General features: G+C 34.6%; 1 protein-coding gene across 2 annotated transcripts in view; it reads right to left on the bottom strand.

The window, feature by feature from the left end:
• Positions 1–1,817: 1,817 nt before the first annotated feature.
• The window catches only part of PBX3 (PBX homeobox 3), a 281,962-nt gene continuing 259,156 nt past the window's right edge, over positions 1,818–24,623 (bottom strand). The window contains exons 6-9 of one of the 2 annotated variants that reach the window (XM_003757143.4): positions 12,183–12,348; positions 10,092–10,204; positions 8,754–8,843; positions 1,818–3,432 (exon numbers count right to left, since the gene is read on the bottom strand). In XM_003757143.4, coding sequence (XP_003757191.1) covers positions 3,340–3,432; positions 8,754–8,843; positions 10,092–10,204; positions 12,183–12,348 — 462 coding nt within the window. In that variant the 3' untranslated portion in view covers positions 1,818–3,339. The remainder of the gene's footprint in view (positions 3,433–8,753; positions 8,844–10,091; positions 10,205–12,182; positions 12,349–24,623) is intronic. The other variant, XM_012553728.3, reaches the window with a different exon arrangement.

Here is a 24,623-nt window from a genome sequence, read left to right as displayed (position 1 = left end):
GTTTGTGCTAAGGGGTGTGTGTGTGTGTGTGTAAAATTCCCTTTGAAGACTAGCTTATTTAAGGGAAAAGAGAACTTCAGAAGGTTGGTCACCAACTGACTTTGTTTTCTTTATCCACAGCACCTCATGAAGACCTTTATACTCTAAGGTAAAAGGGGGATATATTTGGCAGAGGGGTATCTATGCTGATGGATTCATGGATTGCTTAGTGTCTTTTTATAAAAGAGCTTTATATACCAAGATAAGGAAAGGCTATCCCATGAGCTAACTGAATCATACAAATACCAAAGAAGTCACAGTAGAGATTCTTATAGGCAGGTCACAAGCCTACCTTAGGAAAACAGTTCAGAGAATAATCTATTTTATAAAGTTTACTTTCACAGAATAACTGCTTAGAGATTAATGGGAACAGTGGTTCTTCATCTGGCTTTGCCTGGATACACTAACTGAAATAGTCAAACAGTTATATTTATCATAGACAATTTACTGCAACTGATTAACATTAATTTGATTTCCTGTGAGTCAATTTCCTTGAGATATAGTAACTAGGCCAATTACCTGTTATTGACCTCTCTTCTATTATAAAGATTTAGAAGTCAGCAACAGATATGTACATGTGAGTTCTAAACATTTTAAAAGAAATACAATTTAAAACCTAATTAGCTTTTAGTTGATTTTGTATTTCGTAAGATTTAATAAAGTCAGCTTAAAAGAAAATATGTGGGGCTTTGTTGGTAGTGGTCTTTTTAAAAAATAACACCAAATATTTATCCTTTTTAGATTTTTGTCTTGATACTAAATGCTCTTAAACAGTCTATTGTAACTAGACTGTACTGAAGGGACAAAGCTGGTGAGACCATGGTTAAATCTATTTTTTTGAGTTTTTATTTTTTTTCCCACCATATCAGGATGTTTACTTTGTTTATTATTAAAGCTTTTTATTTTCAGAACATATGCATAGATAATTTTCAACATTCACCCTTGTAAAACCTCATATTTCAAATTTTTCCCTCCCTTCCCCCATCTCCTCCCTTAAATGGCAAGTAATCCAATGTATGTTAAATATATGCAATTCTTCTATATATATTTCCACAATTTTCATGCTGCATAAGAAAAATAAGATCAAAAAGGAAAAAAATGAGAAAGAAAACAAAATGCAAAGAAACAACAACAACAACAAAGAATGAAAATACTATATTGTGATCTATACTCGATCCCCACAGTCCTTCTCCTGGGTACAAATGGCCCTCTTCATCACAAGACCATTAGAACTGGCATGGTAAAATCATTAATATTAAAGGCAAGCTTGGTATAATTGAAAGCTCACAGATCCTAGCAGGAAACTCGTCTCCTACTTTTAACTATCAACAATCAGTAAGTCATCGAACCTTTCCGTGACTCAGTTTATTTATACAATGAGATGATTAGATCAGATAATTGCTAAGCTCTACCAATCAATGATATTCTGCATATACTTATATATGTATTTGTTTTGTTCTCCATTACAGGATAAGTTCTTTTTAAGGTGGGAATTGCCTCATCTACTTTATTTGTATAATCAGCTCCTGGAACAACAACTGGAACAGGGTAAGCCTAATAATAACTGATTGATAATCTAAGCATCAGAAGAGATAGACATAGATACAAATCTCAGTTATTATTTCAAAGTTCCTTGTAGGCAAGAATAAGCCAATTACTTTTTGTAGTTAAAAACAATGCATAATACCTGTCAGGATAACTCTTCCTCATGTTTTGTCCTAATAGTAGTTTCAGATGATGGTTTCGAATTGAACAGTAAGAAATAATAGTAACATTTGTTCATGAAAGCAAAAAGTTTATTCATGTTTGAAACTACATATAACTACCACAAGGAAGACTTTTTCAATCCAGGGTGTAATCCAGTTAGAAAGTAACACGAAACGTTTTTTAATACATTAGAATCACTGCCACAAATTATTTCCATGACTCAATCAGGTTCAGAATCGCATACAATACAAAAGAGAAAAAAGGATAGGGGGCCCCGTTACACAGGGTGAAATATACAGTACTGAATACTGAAATCTGTATGCATCACAATTTTTTTTTTTTGCGTGGATTAGCAACAAGATGAAGAACATTCAAAATGTTTCTCAGTATTTACAACAGTTTCACTGATTCCATGTTAAATTAAGACCCAATGTTTCCACTTTAGGGATTTTTTTTTAAAGTTGCAAATGCAACCCCAATTTTGTTTTTTTGTTTTGGGGTATGTGTGCGTGCGTGTGTGTGTGTGTGTGTGTGTGTGTGTGTGTGTTTTAAAAGATTACAATGTACATTTCATGAAGGGAAACAAAGAGTTAATTACAAGATGCAAAAAGATAAGAAAGACAAACTACAGCGTGAGTATTGTTCAGAGGTAGTAAGTGAGCACTCTAAGCTACAGAACATGTTGAAATTCTATTGGTTTGTATGAGTTCGCATGAGGTAATAAAGCTGTGTTTTGATTGGTGAGATGTATAAATACTCTTTTGCTACACTATATACAACACTCCATATAACGGTGCCTTTTTGTTGCCAAGAGGAAGTAGCAAATCTTGACAAGTCAGTGTGCAGCGCCCGGCTCATACTGTAAAACCCCCAGATCTTAGCGTTCACCAAACTAAGCAGCAACCTCTTAGAACAATCTACATCCATGATTAAATTACAGAGTAGACTCTGGGCACTGATGCTTTCAGAGAGAGAAAAGATGCTACCAGTCTCTGATCAAATGATAAAGGAAGAGATCACAACAAAAATGTGACGAGGAAAAATTCTGAAACACGACCATCGTTCACTGCAATAACCGAACAAGCTCTTTATTCCAGCTTTCTAAGAGATATGAAAAGATGAAATATGGTGGAACTCTGTGATTCAGTTCGGTTTTCTGATGGGAATATGCCCGAAGGTAAATTTCAGTGAGGTGTATGTATCTCTGTGTCTGCTCCCACTATTGAGGTTAAACTTATATTGAATTTTTACCCTTAAGGTCAAGTAATTGGCAACTGTGAAACCATTCATGTGAAAACAATTGATAATAAATTAGAATAAAATAGCTATGGGGCTGTCAACAATGCTAAGTCTTGGCCTAATTGGATAAAGTGCTTTTTAATATTGTGTATTTTTAAGTATAAATACAAATGATTATGAATCCTTAAAAAACATGTTTCCCAAGTTCTCTAATAAGACAAGGTTTTACAGTAAAGCTGTAGATGGTGGGCTACCAAAAACAAAAACAAAAAAACAACTCATTTCTTTTCCTCCTATTGCTCTGAATGCACTTATCAAAGCAGATCAGCTCAGGGAAAAAGTGTTGCTAGGAGATTAGTTAGAGGTATCAGAGTGCACACTTCCTGGGCCTTCAGTAGGGGAAGTCACAGAAGATGGAGTTGTTGCGTCTTGCCAGCCTCCATTAGCCTAGAATGGGAAACAAAGGATCAACTTATACAACTTTACATATTAATTTTGTGCCTATCACTACCCAACCCTTTGCTAAGTTGGAAGCTTGTAAATTTAGAACTGGAAGGGATGTTAGAGATAGCCCCCAAAAGCCCTGTGGTACATGAAGAGTGGAAAGTCACGAGTCTCACAGTGAAGAGACATGACTTCAGCACCTTCTCTTACTAGCTGTGTAGCAAGTTTATTTTACCTCTTGTCTCAGATTTTATATCCCCGCCCTGTAAAATGTGAATTCTTTTACTTGCCCTGATTTTGCCTTATGACGCTGCTATGAGGAAGCACACTGTAAAGCTCTATCAACATGTAGCTATTATTATCACATATAAGTTCAAAGCTCATTTTATGAAGAAGGATCCTGAGATCGAGACATTAAGTGGTGAACCTAACATCCATCATACAAGAGAAGTAGTAGGGTAAAGCTCTGACCCTGAGACTTGTGACTCAGATTTGGTGCTCATCCCAAGGACACTAGTGTGTCCTTTAAAAAAGCAACTTTACATTAGTTGCTTTTGTGATGAACTTTCTGAAGCATTTGATGACAGAACTTTGTAGGAATGTAGAATTACATAGAGACTTGATGTACACAAAATAGGGCCATTTTACCAAGTGATGACTTGGTGATAAATTAGCAAGTTGGAGAAGGGACTTGGTTGTCAGGACCACGCCAGATGCCAATTGTTGGTGGCTGGATTCCTGTTCAAAATAAAGTAATTCTCAAAGAAATCTAAGAAGGACTGGTGAGGAAAGTAAGCTGGTGATGGTTTAATCAAAATTTTAGAGATAGTTAGTGGCTCAGTGGACAGAATATTGGACTAGACTTGGGATGACCTGAGTTCAAATCTGGTTTCAGACAGTTATAGGATCTGGGCAAGTCAATTAACCTTTGTCTGCCTTAGTTTCTTCATCTGTAAAATGAAGAATTTTTGCTAAGAATAGCACCAATGTCACAGGATTGTTGTGAGTGTAAAATAAGATCACACTTGTAAATTGTAAAGCATTTTATAAACCTTTAAGTGCTATGTAGATGCTAATTATTTATTATTATTATGTGCTTCTGCTGCTTACTACCTGGGTGAGTCATTTTAGTTCAAGAGGCCTCAGTTTCTGCATCTGCAAAATGAGAAGGTTGGCTGACATGACCTTTAAAGCCCTTCCCTGCTCTTGAAAGGATTAAAAAAAAACAAAAAAACAGTAGATTTGGAGCTAGAAAAAGGAGTTCCATAGTCCAGTTCTTCTAATTTGTCAGCAGAGTGACCCTGGATAAGTCACCTTTAACATTCTAAGGCCTTGTTTTCTAATGCAATAAAAGGGGACAATAATACATACTTCTTAGGTTAATGGTGAAGATCACATGAGTTTGTGATATATCAAGAGCTTTGCAAACTGTAAAGCACTATGAAAACACAAGCCATTAATGAGAGCTTTAGCTTGTACAACATTTAAACAAAGTCTAAACTTCAAATCTAATTCTCCTTCCTATAGAAAAAATTCAGCATCCTTTCTGGGCATATCTGACAGCCACCTGCTATAACCTCTTGTGAATGTAGGCCAGAATTTCCCTCCAAATTGGATCCTCTAGAATAAAAATGTATGAACTGTGGAGGAACACACACTATTCAGATCTGTTTTCCAATTATCTATAAATGTAGCTCCCATTTTGGATGTTACTACATGTCTCCACACACCGCTGGCCCTTCCTGCATCCAACCTGCATCAGCAATAACAGTGCTCAGAAACAAATTTGCCTTATGTCTTGGCCTATAGAGGCAATTGCTGAAATCAATGTCTGATCAAATTTCTGCTGTGGCAGACAGCTTGTCGCTACATATTTTTATGTCAGTCAAGAAGAGGGAGGTGCTGGGCTTATGAGTTGGGGAACACTGAGTGGAAATGACGGGGCAGCTCTTTTTAGAGAGACAAGGGTGAACCATGCAGACTCCAAATGCTCAGGGCACAGACTAGCCTTTGCAACACTACCCCCAGAACACAGGCCTGCCAATGTACCAAAGGTTAGTCTGCACTAATACACTATAGATGTGGCTTGCTACCAAAACAAATCTCCTGCTCCAAATTCCAGTTTGCATATTAAAAAAAAGATACAGTCTCAAGACCTCAAACTATCTAGAAGCTGATGAATTTGCCAATATTTCTGACCCCACTTGGTTCTAGGTTATATTGCTTTCATCTTATATTCTGTATAGGAACTCTTTTTCTACATAGCATGGTACAGCAGATGAGGTCAAAAAGCCTGACTTTGAATACCAGCCGATCCTTCTTAAATATGTGATCATAGACAAATCATTTCTTTGAGACTCAGTTTCTTTATCTCAAAAATGGAGATAACAGTACTTACCTGCCTCCTTCATGGGAATGCACTATAGAAATAGGAATGCCATTGTTTCTTCCTTCAGGAATCATTATTCTAAGGAATTCTGTTTTTTGATCAAACCCTTCCAACTATATCTAATATTAACAGTACCCTGACCAGTACTGGGCAATTGTATTATTAATATGACATAACCTAAACTCACCAAACCATTGCAAAACCTTACTATCTCAGCATTTTATGAGGAACTGAGTTAGCTCTTGAGCCCAATAGTGTCCCGTCATTTCCACACATCCAAATTCAACTCCATTGCCTTGTCCTTGGTACCTAAAATTACATTTTCTCCCTAAGAATCAATTAATAGTACAATTAATAGTAGTAAGTAGAATAAGGTTGTAAAAGATCCCAGAAGACTCCTGGTTTCACATCCCAGCTCTTCAATAAATTCTGAGCTTCAGTTCCTTCATTCATAAAACAAAGATTTTGAGGTGGATGGTCTTTTAGGTCCTTATTAATTGTAAATCCTATGATCCTATAAAGTACCTTTCCTTCTCCCATAAGAGAGGTAATTGCAAATAACCATGCGGACCTTAATAATATCAAATAGAAAGAGAACTTCCAAGCCTGCTAGAGACCCATCTCACATTTGAACAAAAAACAAAACCAGAAATATCTTCCCCTTTCATACTCCCTGTCCCCATCCCTGGAATCATAATGATGCTTTAACTATCTTCAAAACTCTGCACATCCATTTGAATTATAAAAAATGTTCTTCTCAATATAGGAGGTAAGTTGATTTTTTAAGGTCTGAAAATCAACTTAGAAACAGAAAGCCTCTTGTGCAGATACAAGTCTAAGATATTCCATCTGAAGTAAACATCATTCCTCTTTTATCCAAATTTATAAACAACAAATGTACAATATTTTTACCCAGCTTAGCAGCTGGAGGAGAGGTTGTCAGCGTGCATTCTTTTTTTTTTTTTTCAAAATAAATTAATCCTTACTCTGGTGGTTTGAGATTATGCACTGTATTATACAACAGCGCCTTATCAAGCCTCATCAGTGAAGATGGAATTCATGTCTGTAAAATGCTGCAGGCAATCACAGTTTCATATTTTATCATGTTGATAAGGATATCGCAAATTCTCTGAAGCATTTCAAAATGCTTAAATGAAAAAGGAGAAATGCAACTAAAAGGCTTTTTATATGGTTTGTTGTGGATTATTATGAGTTATTTATAAACCCCAAAAAGAAAGATTTGACATTTCCAATGTAAAAGATTGGAGTATTTAATGGTACGTTTTTTCCCTCTTTCCAATTGAACATCCTCAATCACTTTTAAAATCATTAATATTTACTCTTCTGTCAAGCAGAAGCCTTAAAAAAGGAGAATCTTTCCAACTCTCTTACTGACAATAGCAACAATTCATATTTATCTAGTGCTCTGAGGTTAACAAGGTGTTATCTTCAAAACAACTCTGTGAAATAGCTAGTGGAATTATTCCCCCCATTTTATAGATGAAGAAACTGAGACCCCAAGAGGAATTTCCCTATAGTCAAAACAGCTAAGAATTATCAGAGCTAAGATTAAAAGCTGTATCCTGAAGACTTCATGCCCTCTCCCCATTTCAGGCTTTCTGACACTGCACCTCAATCTTTTTTAGCAGTGACCTCTTGATCTATTTGCCCAGTAGTTTAGGGTACATATGGGGGCTGGGAACAGGGAATGACAGAGAGTGCTGAAAGAATTAGATAGTCAGGATCAATTCTTGCCAAGTTCATTAGAGAAAAGAAAAAAGCTAAGCTTCTTTATGTCTCTCTCTGTGTATTGTCCCTCCTCTTTCCCTCCCTCCTCCCTCTCTCTCCTTTCTTCCTTTTTTATTTCTTTCCTTCCTTCCTTCCTGCCTTCCTTCCCTTCCTCCCTCTCTGCCTTCTTCCTTCCCTCCCTTGCTTTCTTTCTTCTACTTCCCGTCCCTTCTTTCCACTTCCTTTCTCTTCCTATCCCACACTTTCCTTCCTTTCTTGCTCTTCTCCTTCCTCAAATTTAAAGCCTGAAAGTAGGTAGAATTGAAAAGCAATATGATATAGTAGGAAAAAATTGGATTTGGACTCAAAATGTGTGGGTTCAAATTCTAGATTTGAGTTCTTACTAGTTATATGATCATGGACAAGTCATCTAACTTTTCCAGGCCTCAAAGTTCATCTCTAAGATTCCTTCCAGCTATAAAATTCCAACTTTATCCCCCTTTGAAAATGCTAAAATTATTTCCCCCTAAAAACTGATTAAGTCAATGGAAATTTAAAATAAATTTCATGCTATCAATTGATCTTTTATTCAACTGTCTCATAAGAATGGAATTCCCTATTATCAAATAAGACTTTGGTAATACAATTTTTGCCATATGTCTTGAGAATTAGCTATGTGACCTTGAACAAGTCACTTTTCTAGAATTGGTTCTTCTTCTGGTCAACAAGGGGTTAAGTCATTTAACATGCCTTCCAGCTCTGTTTCTTTAATAACATGTTGTAACATTCTATGTTCTAAAGCATCATTCAGTTTTAACATTCTCTGAATTCACAATTGTCTTCTTGCTTGAATTTTAAAATATAGCATGAGCTATGCCAGCTGCCTGGAAAGAGCACAATGAACATAAAAGAATATGCTGACCTTCAGTAAAGAACCAATAAATTACAAAATGTCAATAGGAGTCTCTGATTTTCTTTGGCCTTGGTTCCTCTGCAAAGCCTCCAAATTAAAAAACAAAAAAACTTTTTCTTTACTTGTTAAATCCTTCCTAACAAGGAAAAAGGATGGGATTGGGAAGGGAAGATTTTTTTCTCCATTACGAATACTAAATAAGGTAAGCAGCAAGCTCAAAGGCTATTTATTAGTTACTATGTTTGCCCAACAATGAGTATGACTCTTCCAAATAATGCTCCCAAAGGTACTCACATTTAAATTATGTGGACTATACAGTGAATTTCCTCCCAGGCCATCACTGTAGCCTCCCGTCTGATTGATAACATGACGGAGGGTATCCACCTGTGAGATGAAACAGAATTCATCATCCCAAATCTATTAAAAGATCATCACTTACAAAAGGAAACATTTTGAATTATGTGTGCCATAAGGGTTTAGCATCCTCCATGAAAGACAAATTTATCAATCAAAAATGACTGGCAGAATTTCAACAATTCCTTGCATATTTAAACTCACATCTTGTTTGCTCACACCAGCAAAACAGTTATACCTTTGTGGCAATGCAAATGGTAGGTTCGACTCAACATGGTCAAGCGCAACCATTTGTGGTGTAGCTGAAAACTTCTTTATGCATGTGAGTTTGTGCACATGATCACACAGACAACAGATGTATTAAATACCTTATTGGTCCAAATATAGGCTATACTTTTTTCCCAAATCTGAATCGAATAATTCTTGAGTATAGTCTATAATCATGATAAAATCAGTATACCAAACAACAACCAAATTGACAAAGACAAAGAAGCAATAATGGTAAAAATAAATAAGATATTTTTACTGCATTTGAAAAATGTTTTTAAAAGACAGCTCTCACAGTAAATACATATTTTAAGGTAAATTTTGTGTAATTATTTTTCAGGGTTTACCTATAACATTTTTTCCCCTTTCAACAAGATGTTCTCTTAGGGATAGGTTTTATATTCATGGGTGACCTACATTTGAACCAACATGGTAGGTAGTTGTGTTGAGAATGGAAAATACTTTGGCTTCTCAGGTTTTTGTGTTCTGGCTTAAAAAAAAAAAATAAGGACAATGAAACAGATCATATTTTTAAAAAAGGAAACCCAACAGTTCTCTCAAATTTAAGAGGTACCAACTCCCCCCCCCCATCTCTCCCCCTGCCATGAGCTCAAGCCAGAGCCGAATGCATTCACAAAGTTTGTCAGGTTTGAATCTTCAAAAAATCACTGTTTATTTAAATTCTTGTTAAATTATATAATGGGGTAGTTAGGGCTCCGACACTTAGTAGCTATGTGATTTTAGGAATTGAGACTTAGGTTCCTCATCTATGAAATGGGAATAATAATCCTTGCACTCCCTCCCTCACAGGCTGGTTGTGAGGAAAGCGCTTTGTCAACCATAAAAGCGTTATAGAAATGGGAGCTATTATTATTAGGTCACATTTAGAAATAGAAAGTCTAGGTTCTGCAGAGAAGTACAGAATGTTTCGGTGGAGCCAGAGTAAGGTAGAGTTTTGAGCCCAAACCCTACCCTGATAGGAAGGCTCTAGTTGGAGGGCACTTCTCCTACCTGTGATTGCACATTGGCTCCGACTTGGGACCCTTGGTAAGAATCCCCATTCAGACTCTGCATGTTCATGAACATGTCCCCAGAATTTGGGAGGTTAAAAGAACCAGAAGAACCTAGAAAGGAAAGAGTTAAGTAGCTGAATAACAGAGAGCTACACACATAACCCCCAAAGATCTAGAGGCAAGAGAATTGAGAACAGGAAGAAGAAGAAGAAAAGAAAAAGGTTGTGTATAACAAATATTTCAGGATCTAAGAGAATGGAGTGTACCTGTATGAGTTCAATGCTATGAAAGAAAAATAGTCACTTGAAGTTCAGTCCTATTAATGGGCAATGTCAAATACAAAATAAAGCAGTCATTGAAATTTTCTGTTCTTTCTATGACCACAAGTTAATTATTTAAAAAAGGCCCTTCGACATCATTAGCTATATTGCTGGACAATTACCCAGGGAAGAAAAATTTGTTTGAAGTTTGATTTTAACAACAAGCTCTTTTTTAACTTTCCTCTAGAGAGTCACAATCTTCATGTTCCATTAAAAAATATTCTGAACTTTTATTTTTGCATGTATATTTAAAAGGTCTCCTTAGGAAGATAATGATTCTTAATTGCCAATTAAGTCAATTTGTTATTAGAGTATTAGAATGTCTTTCATTTTTATTTAGGTTTGCCACATTTTTTAAATGTTCTTTACCCTATTGTAAAGTTCACATCTTTGTGAACTTTACAGCTTTGGCCTAAACTTTGCTGCAGTGTGATTTTGGTGGGGCTGCACTAATGGAGAGGAGGCGTGGAAAGAACCAGTCACAAGAGCTGAGTCTAGATCCTAATCTTCCCTTCCTGGCTATGGCATTTTGGATAAGTTGTTCAGGCTCTCAGACTCTCTGCTTCATTATCTGTGCAGAACAATATTTGTTCTACCTAACCTTAGAGTTGGTGTGCAGACCAATGGAGATCATGATAGTAAAATATAGCATAACAATAAAGTCCTCAAGAAATTTCAGAAGTGCTTATTATTGTTATTAATAATAATTCCTAATTTAAAATCCCTGATTACCATTATTCATACTACAAAAATGATGTATAAGTAAAAGAAAATTACAGTGGACAAAATATTAATAGAATTCTAAAATTAACAAGACATTTTCCTGGACAGTTAGGTGGCACAGTGGCTAAAGTACTAGGCTTGGAGTCAGTTCAGACTCTGGGTAAGTCACTTAACCCTGTTGGCCTTAGTTTCCTCAGCTGTAAAAATGAACTGAAAAAAGAAATGGCAAATCACTCTCTTTGCCAAGAAAGCCCCAAAAGGGATCACAAAGAGTCAAACCCAACTGAAAAACAACTAAACAACAATAGTACTTATATTAGATACAAAGTCCTTGCAATAAACTCTTATTTCAATTGTATTAAGCAGCCAGCAACACATACATTTTCCATTTCTGATATTTCATGCCTTAAGAGCTCATTATTAACCCTTAAAGCTATATGTTGAATAATGAATAAAATAGCCATTAGAGATGGAAATTGGTTTGTTTACTTATTGAATAAGAAGACTTTTATTGAAATGTCTAAAAAAAAATATGAGACTTTTCCAATAAAAAAATAAAGTTTTCATTATAGATCAATTGATTTACATGTTACTTTACAAAGCTGTAATAATATGTAGTCAAATTTTGGGAATCATTCATTCATAGAGTCAGAAATTAAAATAAGAAAAGAATTCAAATCATCTAGTCCAATCCTCTCATTTTACAGATGAGAAAACTGAGGTACAGAGAACAGAGTAGGAGACTATCTGGTTTAATCCCTGAATTTTATAAATATGAAAATTAGATCCCAGAGATGACAAGTGGCTTGCCCAAGAAAAGAGAGTAAGTTTAAGGCAAAGCTAGGACTGGTTCTCAGGTCCTAATTCAAAGTCTAGGGTGTTCCTTCCATTATCCCAGGTTGATTCTACAAACTAAGTAAGCATTTGAGCACTGAAGGGAATTCACCACACATCCATATGTGACCATTCTTCCCTGCTTTGCTTTGTGGGATTTATGTTCTGAAGTTTCCTCTACCAGACAGAAAAGAGAAATGCTCAATACCTACCAGAATTTGGTGTAGTGGGTGAATTCGTCTGATTATTCTGGACTGCTGCAGCTACAGCATGTGCAGCCGTCACCGCTGTTTTTGCAGCATAGAGATTGGCTTCTTCCTGAAACTTCCCTATATTCTTCTTGTACCTGATTCTCTTGTTGCCAAACCAGTTGGATACCTACAGATTATGGGAGTAGAGGAAAGGAAGAAAAAACAAGACAAAGACAAAAACAAAAACAAAAACAAAAAACCAAGTCAAATCAGCATGACTACTCAAGATTGCATTCTATTCACCATAGTCTTACTTCCCAGGCCTGAAACCTTACAGTTATAAAGATTAAAAATCAGTTGTATGATATTATAAATATGAACATAACATGATTTCCCTCCTCTTTTGCCAAGAATGTATTGATATGTCAATTAACCCTTTTATAACAAAAGTCATCATAGATTTGCCCAATGTGAATAAGATAGCTTGAATTACTATTCACGATGTCACATTTATCAAGTTACTTAATTCCCCAAAGCACCTGAAAGGGATAAACAAGTTAGGGTGAGGATACAAGGGGGGAAATATTTGATACCATAATCTGTATACTGTAGGCACTTAATAATTTCTGGTTGGATTTTTAAAATAAATAAATACACACACACACACATATATATATATATATTTTTTTTTTTAAAAGAATTCTTTCATTAAAATTCTCCTTTCAAAGTGCCTCACTGAGGTATAGAGGAGACTCTGGGTTTTTGAGGGCCATGCTCATGAAATATAGACTCTTATAAATTCAATGAAGCTGAAAAGGCTTCAAGGATAAGCCTGCTGATGGACAGTTTGTAGGCCTGCCCTCTGAGCACCTCACTGAGTGTGGGGGAGATCATCCCCATAATAAGCATTGTCACCAGAGGATGAAATACTGCAGCCACAGCAACACATGAAACTGACTTCTAAGGCATGGAAGGTCTGTGACCTGCCCTGATAAAATTCAGGTCTTGTGAAGTTTTGAAGAAAAAGAGTAAGAGATATTTGGAAAAGAATAAATTGTTCTTTATTTCTGGGCTGGAACTACCTTGGCAATAGTATAGCTAAGAATCATGTTTGTTCCACCGAAAATAAAAGGAATAATATAAATGAATAATGGTTGAAAAGTCACTTTGTCTTCTCTTTGAAGATATTGTATGACTGCCAACACAGCTCTCAGGCTCTCCCTGTTATCCTATGCAAACGTCACAACTTAAAAACTGAAGTAATTCCAGTAGAGCTGGATACTGAAACAGAAGAACCACTCATATTTCTGTAGTTTGCTATGCCACCTGCATGATGTCAGCCAGTACCACACCCTTAAAGCTTCCAAGATGCCCCAGGTAGCAGGAACATTTCCACCATCATCATTTTCACAGCAGAGACTCATGCCTTACAGGATTACGAGAGAGTATTTAAGCACCTGCAGATCAGTGATGTAGAGAAGCCAAAACCCACACAGTATTTTTTTAAATACACATTTTATATATAAAAAGACCTGCCTTCCTGTTTTTTTAAAGTAATAGTTTAAAAATACATTTCTTTAATTCCTTAATAGATTTCTCCAAGGAGTATACACTGGGATACTGGAATAGGGTCACTGTTCTAATACTAACCCAGCTCACTGGTGAGTTAAGTTATTACCATATGACAGTTAAGGGTCCCCGGGAAGAAACAAAGGAGTGGTTGAAAACCCCCAACCTAATTCATACCACCTGGCATACTTATTGGTCATATCTGCCAAGTCTTTAATTGGCTTGGATACCAAACACCTTTCTGACTTCTGTGGAGCTTGTGCTTCCACAAGAAACATAGGCTCCTGGCAAAGTTTGCCTTGCTGCTTCAGTTCATATTTTATGCTACTGAATTCATCCAAATGAATTATTCCTATCTTGGTGACCAATACCTACTAAGACAAACACTATACCCTCTCTGATACACCTAATTTCAGAATGAAAAAAAAATGAAAATTAGGAGGGAAAAATGCAGTAGAGGATGTTCTTAGTCGATTTCCAGAAATTCCTGATCTATTATTATTTTATTCTTCAGGGATGTCCTTCAACAGTAACATTCATCTGGTGTCTGCTAACTTGAAGGATGATAGGTGATATGTGATTGCCAAAGAGCTAGAAGGCAGGAAGTGTGCATCAAATTTGACCCCTAGCTATTGAAACCAAAACTGTGATGATCAACTAAAAATTATGTCATGCCCCAGGTTTGTTTGTTTTTTAAAAAATAATGTATTTATATTAATACGTTTTCCACCACTGCCTTCACTTAGATCACTAAGTAGCCACTTTAAAATAGCTTCCATCTCTGTGACAGGTAAATGATGATAATAAAGTGAACTTATTACCTTAAGAGTTCCTAATAATGAAGAAAGAGAACACTTGATATCAGTGGAGATCATAAGATCAAGAACTTGCTGTTCAAAGACAATTCAAAGGTCATCTAGTCCAAATCTTAAAGTATTTCCATCAATAGCATCCCTTAAAATAGTCATGTCACTTGAAAGCATCAGTTATGAAGAATTCACTTTTCTCTAAGAAAGCCTATCTTGGGTTGTTAAGAATAACTGTTAATTGTTAAGAATTGTTTCCTTTAAAGGGACCTGTATGTGCCAAAATGTTTGTGGCAGCCCTGTTTGTAATGGCTAGAAGCTGGAAAATGAATGGATGCCCATCAATTGGAGAATGGTTGAGTAAATTGTTATATATGAATGTTATGGAATATTATTGTTCTGTAAGAAATGACCAGCAGGATGAATACAGAGAGGATTGGAGAGACTTACATGAACTGATGCTAAGTGAAATGAGTAGAATCAGGAGATCATTAAATACCTCAATGATACTGTCTGAGGATGTATTCTGATGGAAGAGGATTTCCTTGACAAAGAGATCTAACTCAGTTTCAATTGATCAAGGATGGACAGAAGCAGCTACATCCCAAAGAAAGAACACTGGGAAATGAATGTAAACTGCTTGCATTTTTGTCTTTCTTCCCAGGTTATTTTTACCTTCTGAATTCAATTCTTCCTGTGCAACAAGAGAACTGTTCGGTTCTGCACACAAATATTGTATCTAGGATACACTGTGACATATTTAACTTGTATAGGACTGCTTGCCATCTGGGGGAGGGGGTGAAGGGAGAGAGGGGAAAAATCGGAACAGAAGTGAGTGCAAGGAATAATGTTGTAAAAAAATTACCCAGGCATGGGCTCTGTCAATAAAAAGTTATAATAAAAAAAATAATAAATAAATTTTTTAAAAAAAGAATTGTTTCTTTTAATGTTGGAGGGGATGTGGGAAAACTGGGACACTGATACATTGTTAGTGGAATTGTGAATACATTCAGCCATTCTGGAGAGCAATTTGGAACTATGCTCAAAAAGTTATCAAACAGTGCATACCCTTTATCCAGCAGTGTTACTACTGGGCTTATATCCCAGAGAGATCTTAAAGAAGGGAAAGGGACCTGTATATGCAAGAATGTTTGTGGCAGCCCTTTTTGCAGTGGCCAGAAACTGGAAACTGAGTGGATGCCCATCAGTTGGAGAACGGTTGAATAAATTGTGGCATATGAATATTATGGAATATTATTGTTCTGTAAGAAATGACCAGCAGAATGATTTCAGAAAAGCCTGGAGAGACTTACATGAACTGATGCTGAGTGAAATGAGCAGAACCAGAAGATCATTATATACTTCAACAACAATACTATATGATGATTAATTCTGATGGACGTGGCCCTCTTCAGCAATGAGATGAACCAAATCAGTTCCAACAGAGCAGTAATGAACTGAACCAGCTACACCCAGCGAAAGTACTCTGGGAGATGACTATGAACCACTACATAGAATTCCCAATCCCTCTATTTTTGTCTGCCTGCATTTTTGATTTCCTTCACAGGCCAATAGTACACTATTTCAAAGTCCGACTCTTTTTGTACAGCAAAATAACTGTTAAGACATGTATACTTATATTGTATTTAACTTATACTTTAACATATTTAACATGTATTGGTCAACCTGCCATCTGGGGAAGGGGTGGGGGGAAGGGAGGGGAAATGTTGGAATAAAAGGTTTTGCAATTGTCAATGCTGAAAAATTATTGTTTCCTTAGCAAACCAAATTCTGGTAACATCCTTTCACTTTTTGTTACTTTTCTCTATAGGTCTCAGTGAAGCCCTTTTAACCTCTGTGCTGTTTGTAATCTTTTCTGCAGACTGAATATTCCTAGTTTTTTCACTGGTGCTCATATGGGTTATTTTAAGTCCTTTCACCACTCTGGTTACCTCCCAGCCTTGTTAAAATCCCTTCTAAATACAGTACATATAAAAAGACACAATACTTCATATGTTGTCTGACCAAGAAGAATATAATAAACCTATCACCCCTGCAACCCTTCATTCTAGACACAACACAATGTTTACTGATTACTTAATCATGAGCATGAACTTCCTAACAATTAGAGCTTCCCCCAAATTTAACTTTCTGGATTTCTGCATTAATGCAATTATATTAAGATGAGCAAAATGCTCTGAGAAAAACTTGAAAGTCTTTTATGAGCTCATATAAAGTAAAATGTACTGGGCACAAGTAATAACAATGCTGTGGGATGATCAATTGTGCATGAGTTTGCTATTCTTAGCAATACAAGGATCCAAGACTACCCTGAAAGACTCTTGATAAAAAGTACTATCCATACCCAGAGAAAGAACTGATTGTGTCTGAATACAGGTTGAAGCATACTTTTATTTAACTTTAATTTATTTTTTTTAACTTTATTAAGCTAATAGTTAACAAAAATCCCAAGACTTACTTCCCCACACAAACTAATTTTCTAGACATATCTCTCCAATCTCATACCTATGCAATTAATATATCCTAGAGCAATGGGGTCAAACTCAAATTTAAATAGCCACAAAGCCATTCATAAAAATCCCATAATCCCAAGCCACATAATCACTTAGAAAACCACATGTTAATATTAAGTTATGTTTTTTATCTATGTTGTTGAATATTTGGCAGTTACATTTTAATCTGGCTTGTGTTACACTCAGGAGTATTGTGGCCTACATGTGATCCACACCTCTGCCCTAGATTATGGAAAAGCAAAAAAATTTTTTTTCAAAAATAATGATGATTGTTGGAGGGGATGCAAGAAAACTGGGACATTGATGCATTGTTGGTGGAGTTGTGAACGAATCCAACCATTCTGGAGAGCAGTTTGGAACTATGCTCAAAAAGTTATCAAACTGTGCATACCCTTTGATCCAGCAGTGTTACTACTGGGCTTATATCCCAAAGAGATCATAAAGAAGGAAAGGACCTGTATGTGCACGTAATGTTTGTGGCAGCCCTCTTTGTAGTGGCTAGAAACTGAAACAGAATGGATGCCCATCAGTTGGAGAATGAGCTGAATAAATTGTGGTATATGAATATTATGGAATATTATTGTTCTGTAAGAAATGACCAACAGGATGATTTCAGAAAGGCCTGGAGAGACTTACATGAACTGATGCTGAGTGAAATGAGCAGGATCAGGAGATCATTATATACTTCAACAACAATACTATATGATGACCAGTTCTGATGGACCTGGCCATCCTCAGCAAGGAGATCAACCAAATCATTTCCAATGGAGCAGTAATGAACTGAACCAGCTATGCCCAGAGAAAGAACTCTGGGAGATGACTAAAAAACATTACATTGAATTGCCAATCCCTATTTTTATGCCCACCTGCATTTTTGATTTCCTTCACAAGCTAATTGTACAATATTTCAGAGTCTGATTCTTTTTGTACAGCAAAATAATGGTTTGGTCATGTATACTTATTGTGTATCTAATTTATATTTTAATATATTTAACATCTACTGGTCATCCTGCCATCTGGGGGAGGGAGTGGGGGGTAAGAAGTGAAAAATTGGAACAAGAGGTTTGGCAATTGCTTTTTTTTTTTTTTTTTTTTTTTTGTGCTTTACAACTTATTCATGTCCTTCACAATCCAGACATGAAAAAAATTTTTAATTTATTTATTTATTTAATAGCCTTTTATTTGCATAGGTAACTTTACAGCATTAACAATTGGGTTTGGCAATTGTTAATGCTGTAAAGTTACCCATACATATAACCTGTAAATAAAAGGCTATTAAATTTAAAAAAAAATTTTTTTTCAAGTTCAGGAAAAGTTAAATATTCCTTTAACCCAGAGATAATGCTGCCAAGCATATACTATACAGATTTCAAAGACAGAAAATTTCTATATACACCATAATATTCATAACAGCACTTATATGGTAGCAAAGAACTAGAAAAAGAAGTGGCCATTGAATGGGGAGGACTAGCCAAAATATATGTATATATGTAAATGCATATTTTCTATATTATAAAAAAAACAAAAACTAAGAATTCAGAGAATTAAAAGACTTATATGAAATAAGGCAGAATAAAAAGTAAGCAGAACCAGAAAGAAGACTGTATGTATATATGTATATACATATATATGTATAATTATTGTAATATCATAAAAGGAAAACAACAACAACAACAAAACATGGAAATTAAACAATGCATAATTTTAACAATCAATCTTGATTCCAGAGGTGGGTGTCTATGGATGTGGATTGTTGCAAACCCTTAGTTATGGGTAATGTAGTAATTAGTTTTGTTGAATTATTCTATTTCACCACTTTCATTTAAAATCTTTCTTAGAAGAGATGGAGAGGAATGAATGTGATAAACTGAAGAAAAATTAATTCAGAAAAGAATATGATATAAAAACAAAAGGTATATCTTTAAGGTAGATATGTTGTCATGGACACACTCTAAAAGAAAATATAGATCAAGAAGAATTAATATCCCTTCAAAATGAAATTCTGATTAGATGATCCTAAATAATCATAAAAAGAAAAAAATAACAGAAAATACTCTGTAGCAAGATTCTTGAGAAAATTTGTACTGTTCAATTCAATAAGCATTTATTAAGTGTTTATTAAGTATTATGTTCTAAGCGTTGGTACTAGGTGTTAGGGAAACTAAGGCAAAAACTGAAAATACTTCCCCCATCCCAAAGGAGAGTATATTTTCTGGCAGTATACAACACGTACACAAATATACAATAAACACAGAATCAATACAGAATATTTTGGGGTAGAGAAGAACACTAAGAACTGGGGGAGGGAACAAAGAATGATTCATACTAGTAGTAGCGCTTGAGCTGAGACTTGAATTAAAACTACAGATTTCATAACATGGAAATGAAAAGAACAAAACATTCTAGACAGGGACCATAACACAAATGGGTTTTAACTACCTGTGGGAAATCAAAAATTAACTATTTTGAATAGGATATAGAGTTCTGGGTTGGAACTAGAACCGTAAAGAGAGTAAAATAAATCTGGCAAGATGGATTAGAGCTAGAGGATGAAAATTTTTAACATTTAAACAATGTTTAAACTTTTCACCAACACTTATCATAGTACAAAAGATGCTTACTAAAAACTATTGGACTTATAGTTCTAAAGAAACCAATAATCTATATAGAGTACTGTTTGTAGAGGGTCAAGAAAGGCATATAGCAAAGAATGAATTGAGAAGGATGATGTAGACCTTTAAGATTTTTGGAAGTCTCAAGCCCAGAATAAACTGAAGCACAGCATTCAAAAAACAACGCAAAATTATAGGGGAAGAAATTATATAGTCTTCTGAGATAGTTATGTAAAAAGAATCAAAACTCCAGGTAACCAAAAAGGCAATGGAAAAATTAAAGGTAACTGGATGTAGGCTATACTGTATCCCCAATTGATGACTTATATGCTAAATATAAGACATCATGAAGAATATGTATGATTTTAGAAAGGGAATGGACTAATCATATAGCAAAAGTGAGGGATAAAATATGGACAACCCAAATGTTGCATTGGGACATATACATACATATATATGTATGTGTGTTTAAGAGAATGAAAATATATGTATATATATATATATATATGTCTGTGTGAGAGAATGAAAAAATATATATATACATATATGTGTATATGTGTGTGTATATATATGTATGTATATATATATATATATATATCTGTATGTATTATATAGAAAATAAAATAGAGAGAGATCTCATGAAAACAATGCTGGTGAGTGAAATGAGCAGGACCAGGAGATCATTATATACTTCAACAACAATACTATATGATGACCAGTTCTGATGGACCAGGCCATCCTCAGCAACGAGATCAATCAAATCATTTCCAATGGAGCAGTAATGAACTGAACCAGCTATGCCCAGAAAAAGAACTCTGGGAGATGACTAAAAACCATTACATTGAATTCCCAATCCCTATATTTATGCACACCTGCATTTTTGATTTCCTTCAGAAGCTAATTGTACAATATTTCAGAGTTTGATTCTTTTTGTACAGCAAAATAACATTTTGGTCATGTACTTATTGTGTATCTAATTTATATTTTAATATATTTAATATCTACTGATCATCCTGCCATCTAGGGGAGGGGGTGGGGGGGTAAGAGGTAAAAAATTGGAACAAGAGGTTTGGCAATTGTTAATGCTGTAAAGTTACCCATGCATATATCCTGTAAATAAAAGGCTATTAAATAAAAAAAAACAAAAAAACAAACAAAAAAAAAACAATGCTGGACTTGAAGTGAGGAGACTTTGAAGCCCTGCCTTATATATTTTCTAATTATAGTTAAGTCACTTCATATTTAGGAGTTATCAATTTCCTAATATTTAAAATAACATCTGCATTATCTGCTTTATAACATTACTTTGAACAAAGGATATTTCAAACCTTAAAATATTACATGCACATGAATCATTTCATTATTCTTGGGAAGACTTATTTAAATACATGGGCAAAAGTTGCATAGAATGAGAAATTATGTATGGTCCTGAACCAAAGGCAAAAATGACCTTGTCAATGAGATCACAAATCTATTTAAGTAATTCTTTTTCTTTTCTTTTCTTTTTTTGGCTAGGTAGTTGGGCTTAAGTGACTTGTCCAGGGTCACACAGCGTGTTAAATGGCTGAAGTCATTATTGAATTCAGGTACTTCTGACTCCAGGGCTAGCTTTCCCAGCTTCAGTATTTCTTAAATTTGTTTTTGGAGTATGAAGATAAATAAGGGAGATGAAATTTCCTTAGAGAAGACAGCATAATGTTAACAAAAGACAGAAAGTAATATTTGAAAAATCTTAGAAGAGAAGAAAGGTGCTACAATACTGGAGATGTTGACAAATATTTTATTTCTTCCCCAAAATATAACAGTTAAATTTTAGTAAGTATAGACTGAACTCAGAAAGATTCAAAAATAGCATAACAGATGGTTGGTGGACATTTAAAAAGTAGATCAAGATCATTAGAAGCCAGCTTGACTTTACTAATAACAATTTAAACATACCTGATTTTCTCTTTCAAATAGAATTGCTAGACTTGAGCTCGGTGTGCCCAAGATATGGTTTAGCATAATTTCTCCAAGACATTTAATAAAAACCGCTCTATATATTTAAGGGCAGAATTTATAAATATGTGGATGAAAACACAGTTAGGTATAATTATAGATGGTTAAACAGAAAGATCCAGCATCGGAGAATCTAAATTTGAAAGGAACTTGGAGGCTATATAGTGCCATTCATATAGCACCAAGAATCCTGTTCATGATATTGCTGACAAAAATTCAACTAACCTCTGCTTGAAAAATTCCAATGAGTAGAAATGTTCTATCTCTTGAGGCAGCCCATGCCACTTTTGAATAGCTGTAAAAGTTGGGAAGTTATTTTTGTTAAAGTTTCTGAAGTCTTCCTCTTAGCAGCTTCTGTCAGTTGCTCCTATTTTTAGCTTCTGAGTACAAGAAGAAGAAATTTAGTTCTACATGGCAGTCCTTCAAATACTTAGCAATTACAACTACCCTAAGTCTTCTCTTCTCCAGGTTAAACATCATCTAGCTCCTTTAATTGGTCCTCATCAGGCACTGATTAATATAGAAAAGGGTGTTGATTAGTGGAGAAATTTCAACATAGAAAAAAATTTTAAATGGTGTATTCCAAGGATTCCATTTTCTTGAACATTTGTCAAAAAACATAAAATATATGCCATGCTTTATAAACCTGAAAATTACCTCCCAAAATCTGGTAGAGACTGCTAAAACATTGCATATCATAATTAAAAGTTTTAACCAATTAACCAAAATGAAACTCAGTTGATAACAATTCATGTGGGAAAATATAAAGGGATATAAATTAATTCCATAAATCCCAAATAAATGTTACATAGCTACTTTACTTTGAGAAACTTTAGGAAACAGAAGAAGAAAAAAAAAAGTGAAATTTTTTTTAGTCAGCACAGACAGATCTACAGATGGAATATGGCCAAGGGTGCACTCATATCAGTGCTTTTATAAATAAAATGAGAACAAAAGAGGGGGAAAAATGGAAAAGAAATGAGAGCTATAGAAGAAAGAATCAGAAAGCCAATTAACAATTTTTAAAAAGAAGTACAAAACCTTGCCCAAGCAACAAATTCCCTGCAAATTAAAATGGATAAAAGCTAATGACTCCATGAGACAACAAGAAATATTAAAACAAAGTCAAAAGACTAAAAAAAAGAAGAAATTATAAACTCTCATAGCAAAAATAGCTGATCCAGAAAACAGCTCTAAGAGAAAAATGACTATATAGAAAGAGCTTAAACATTATACATCAAGAAATCTTAAAAGAAAACATCTCGGATCTCTTAGAATCAGAAGGTAAAATAAAAATAGAAGGTATCCACTGGCCATCTCTGGGAAAAACAAAACAAAACAAAAACCCAAAATGAAAATTCTTAGGAACATAACAGCCCAAATCCAAAGTTTCTGGGTAAAAAACAAAAACAAAAACCCCTGGAAATAGCTAAAAAGAAGGAAAGAATTCAAGTATTGAAGAGCCATAGTCAGGATCACACATGATTTAGCACTACCACCATAAAAGAAGGGGAAACTTAGAATACAATATACTAGAATGTAAAATCTATGGATTTATCATCAAGACTAACTTATTCACAAAAACTGAATATAATTCTATAAAGGAAAATAATGGACCTTAAATAAAATAGATGACCTCCAAATATTACTGATGAAAAGACCAGAGTTGTATAGAAACTCTGAAATGCAAAGACATGAGCCAAGAGAATCATAAAAAGGTAAACAAAGTGACTCATAAGGGATTTAAAATAGATTCATTCTAATATGGGGAGACAATATATGTGCCTTCTGTAAATCCAAACATCAAGGATCACAGAGGAAGTCTAGATATTTGACAGATAACCTAGGGGTAGTTTTGTTATATCCTGAGAATCTTAAAAGGAGAATAGAAAGGAAGAACACACTAGAGGAAGGAGAAAAAAACAGGGAAAATTATCTCAACATTAATAGGAAGTAAAAATATAAATCTGTACAATAAGAAGCAAGGGATGGGTAGAGTGGCTGACACTTGAATCTCACTCTCATATAAACTGGTCGAAGAAGGAAAGGATACATACAGAGTTGGATATAAAAAGACATTTCAATGAATGAGAATAAGAGGAAAAGAAGTTGAGAGGGAAAAAGAAACTAAGGTAAAGATTAGTCTTAAGCAAAAGAAACTCTAAATAAGGTTGCACAAAAATATTCATTTTTCTTTTAATAATGGAAAAGAATTGGAAACTGAAGGAGTATCTATCAATTGGAAAATGGTTAAACAATTTACAGTATATAAATGTGATGTAAGAGTATTGTGTTGTAGAAAATTATAGAGGGAATGGTTTCAGAGAAACCTACAAAGACATAACTGATAATGAATGAAATGAGCAGAACTAAGAGAACAGTGTATACTAAAATGATAATATTATTTATAAAGAAAAATCTTTATATCAAATAACTCTTGACATAAGCCTGACTTCCTAGATATGTAGGGAATGGACACAAATATATAATAATAACTAGTCATTCCCCAAGAGGCAAATGGTCAAAGGATATAAATAGTTTTCAGAAGAAATGAAAATCATCAACAACCATATGGAAAAATGATTCAAGCCATTAATAACAAAAGAAATGTGAAGAAGAATGTGAATTAAAACAATTGTGAAACTTCTGCCTTAGAACTAGCAAACTGACAAAGATGATAAAAAAAATAGATAGAAATAATATATTGTTGTAGCTATAATTAATCCAATCATTCTGGAAAACAATTTGGAATGATATGAAAAGTCATGAAAATATTAATACTTTTGAACCTCACCATCTCACTTTTTGGCACGTACTCCAATAAGATTAATGACAAAAGCAAAAGATCCTAAATATAGAAGAAATTATTAATAGTACAATTCTTGTGGTAGTAAAAATGAAAAAGTTGAAACCCATCAAAAAATTAAAGCTGAAAAAATTTTG

The sequence above is a fragment of the Sarcophilus harrisii genome, chromosome 2, assembly GCF_902635505.1.
Source record: "Sarcophilus harrisii chromosome 2, mSarHar1.11, whole genome shotgun sequence".
NCBI classification, from domain to species: domain Eukaryota; kingdom Metazoa; phylum Chordata; class Mammalia; order Dasyuromorphia; family Dasyuridae; genus Sarcophilus; species Sarcophilus harrisii.
Note: the sequence above shows the minus strand (reverse complement) of the source record. Positions and strands in the feature narration are given on the sequence as shown.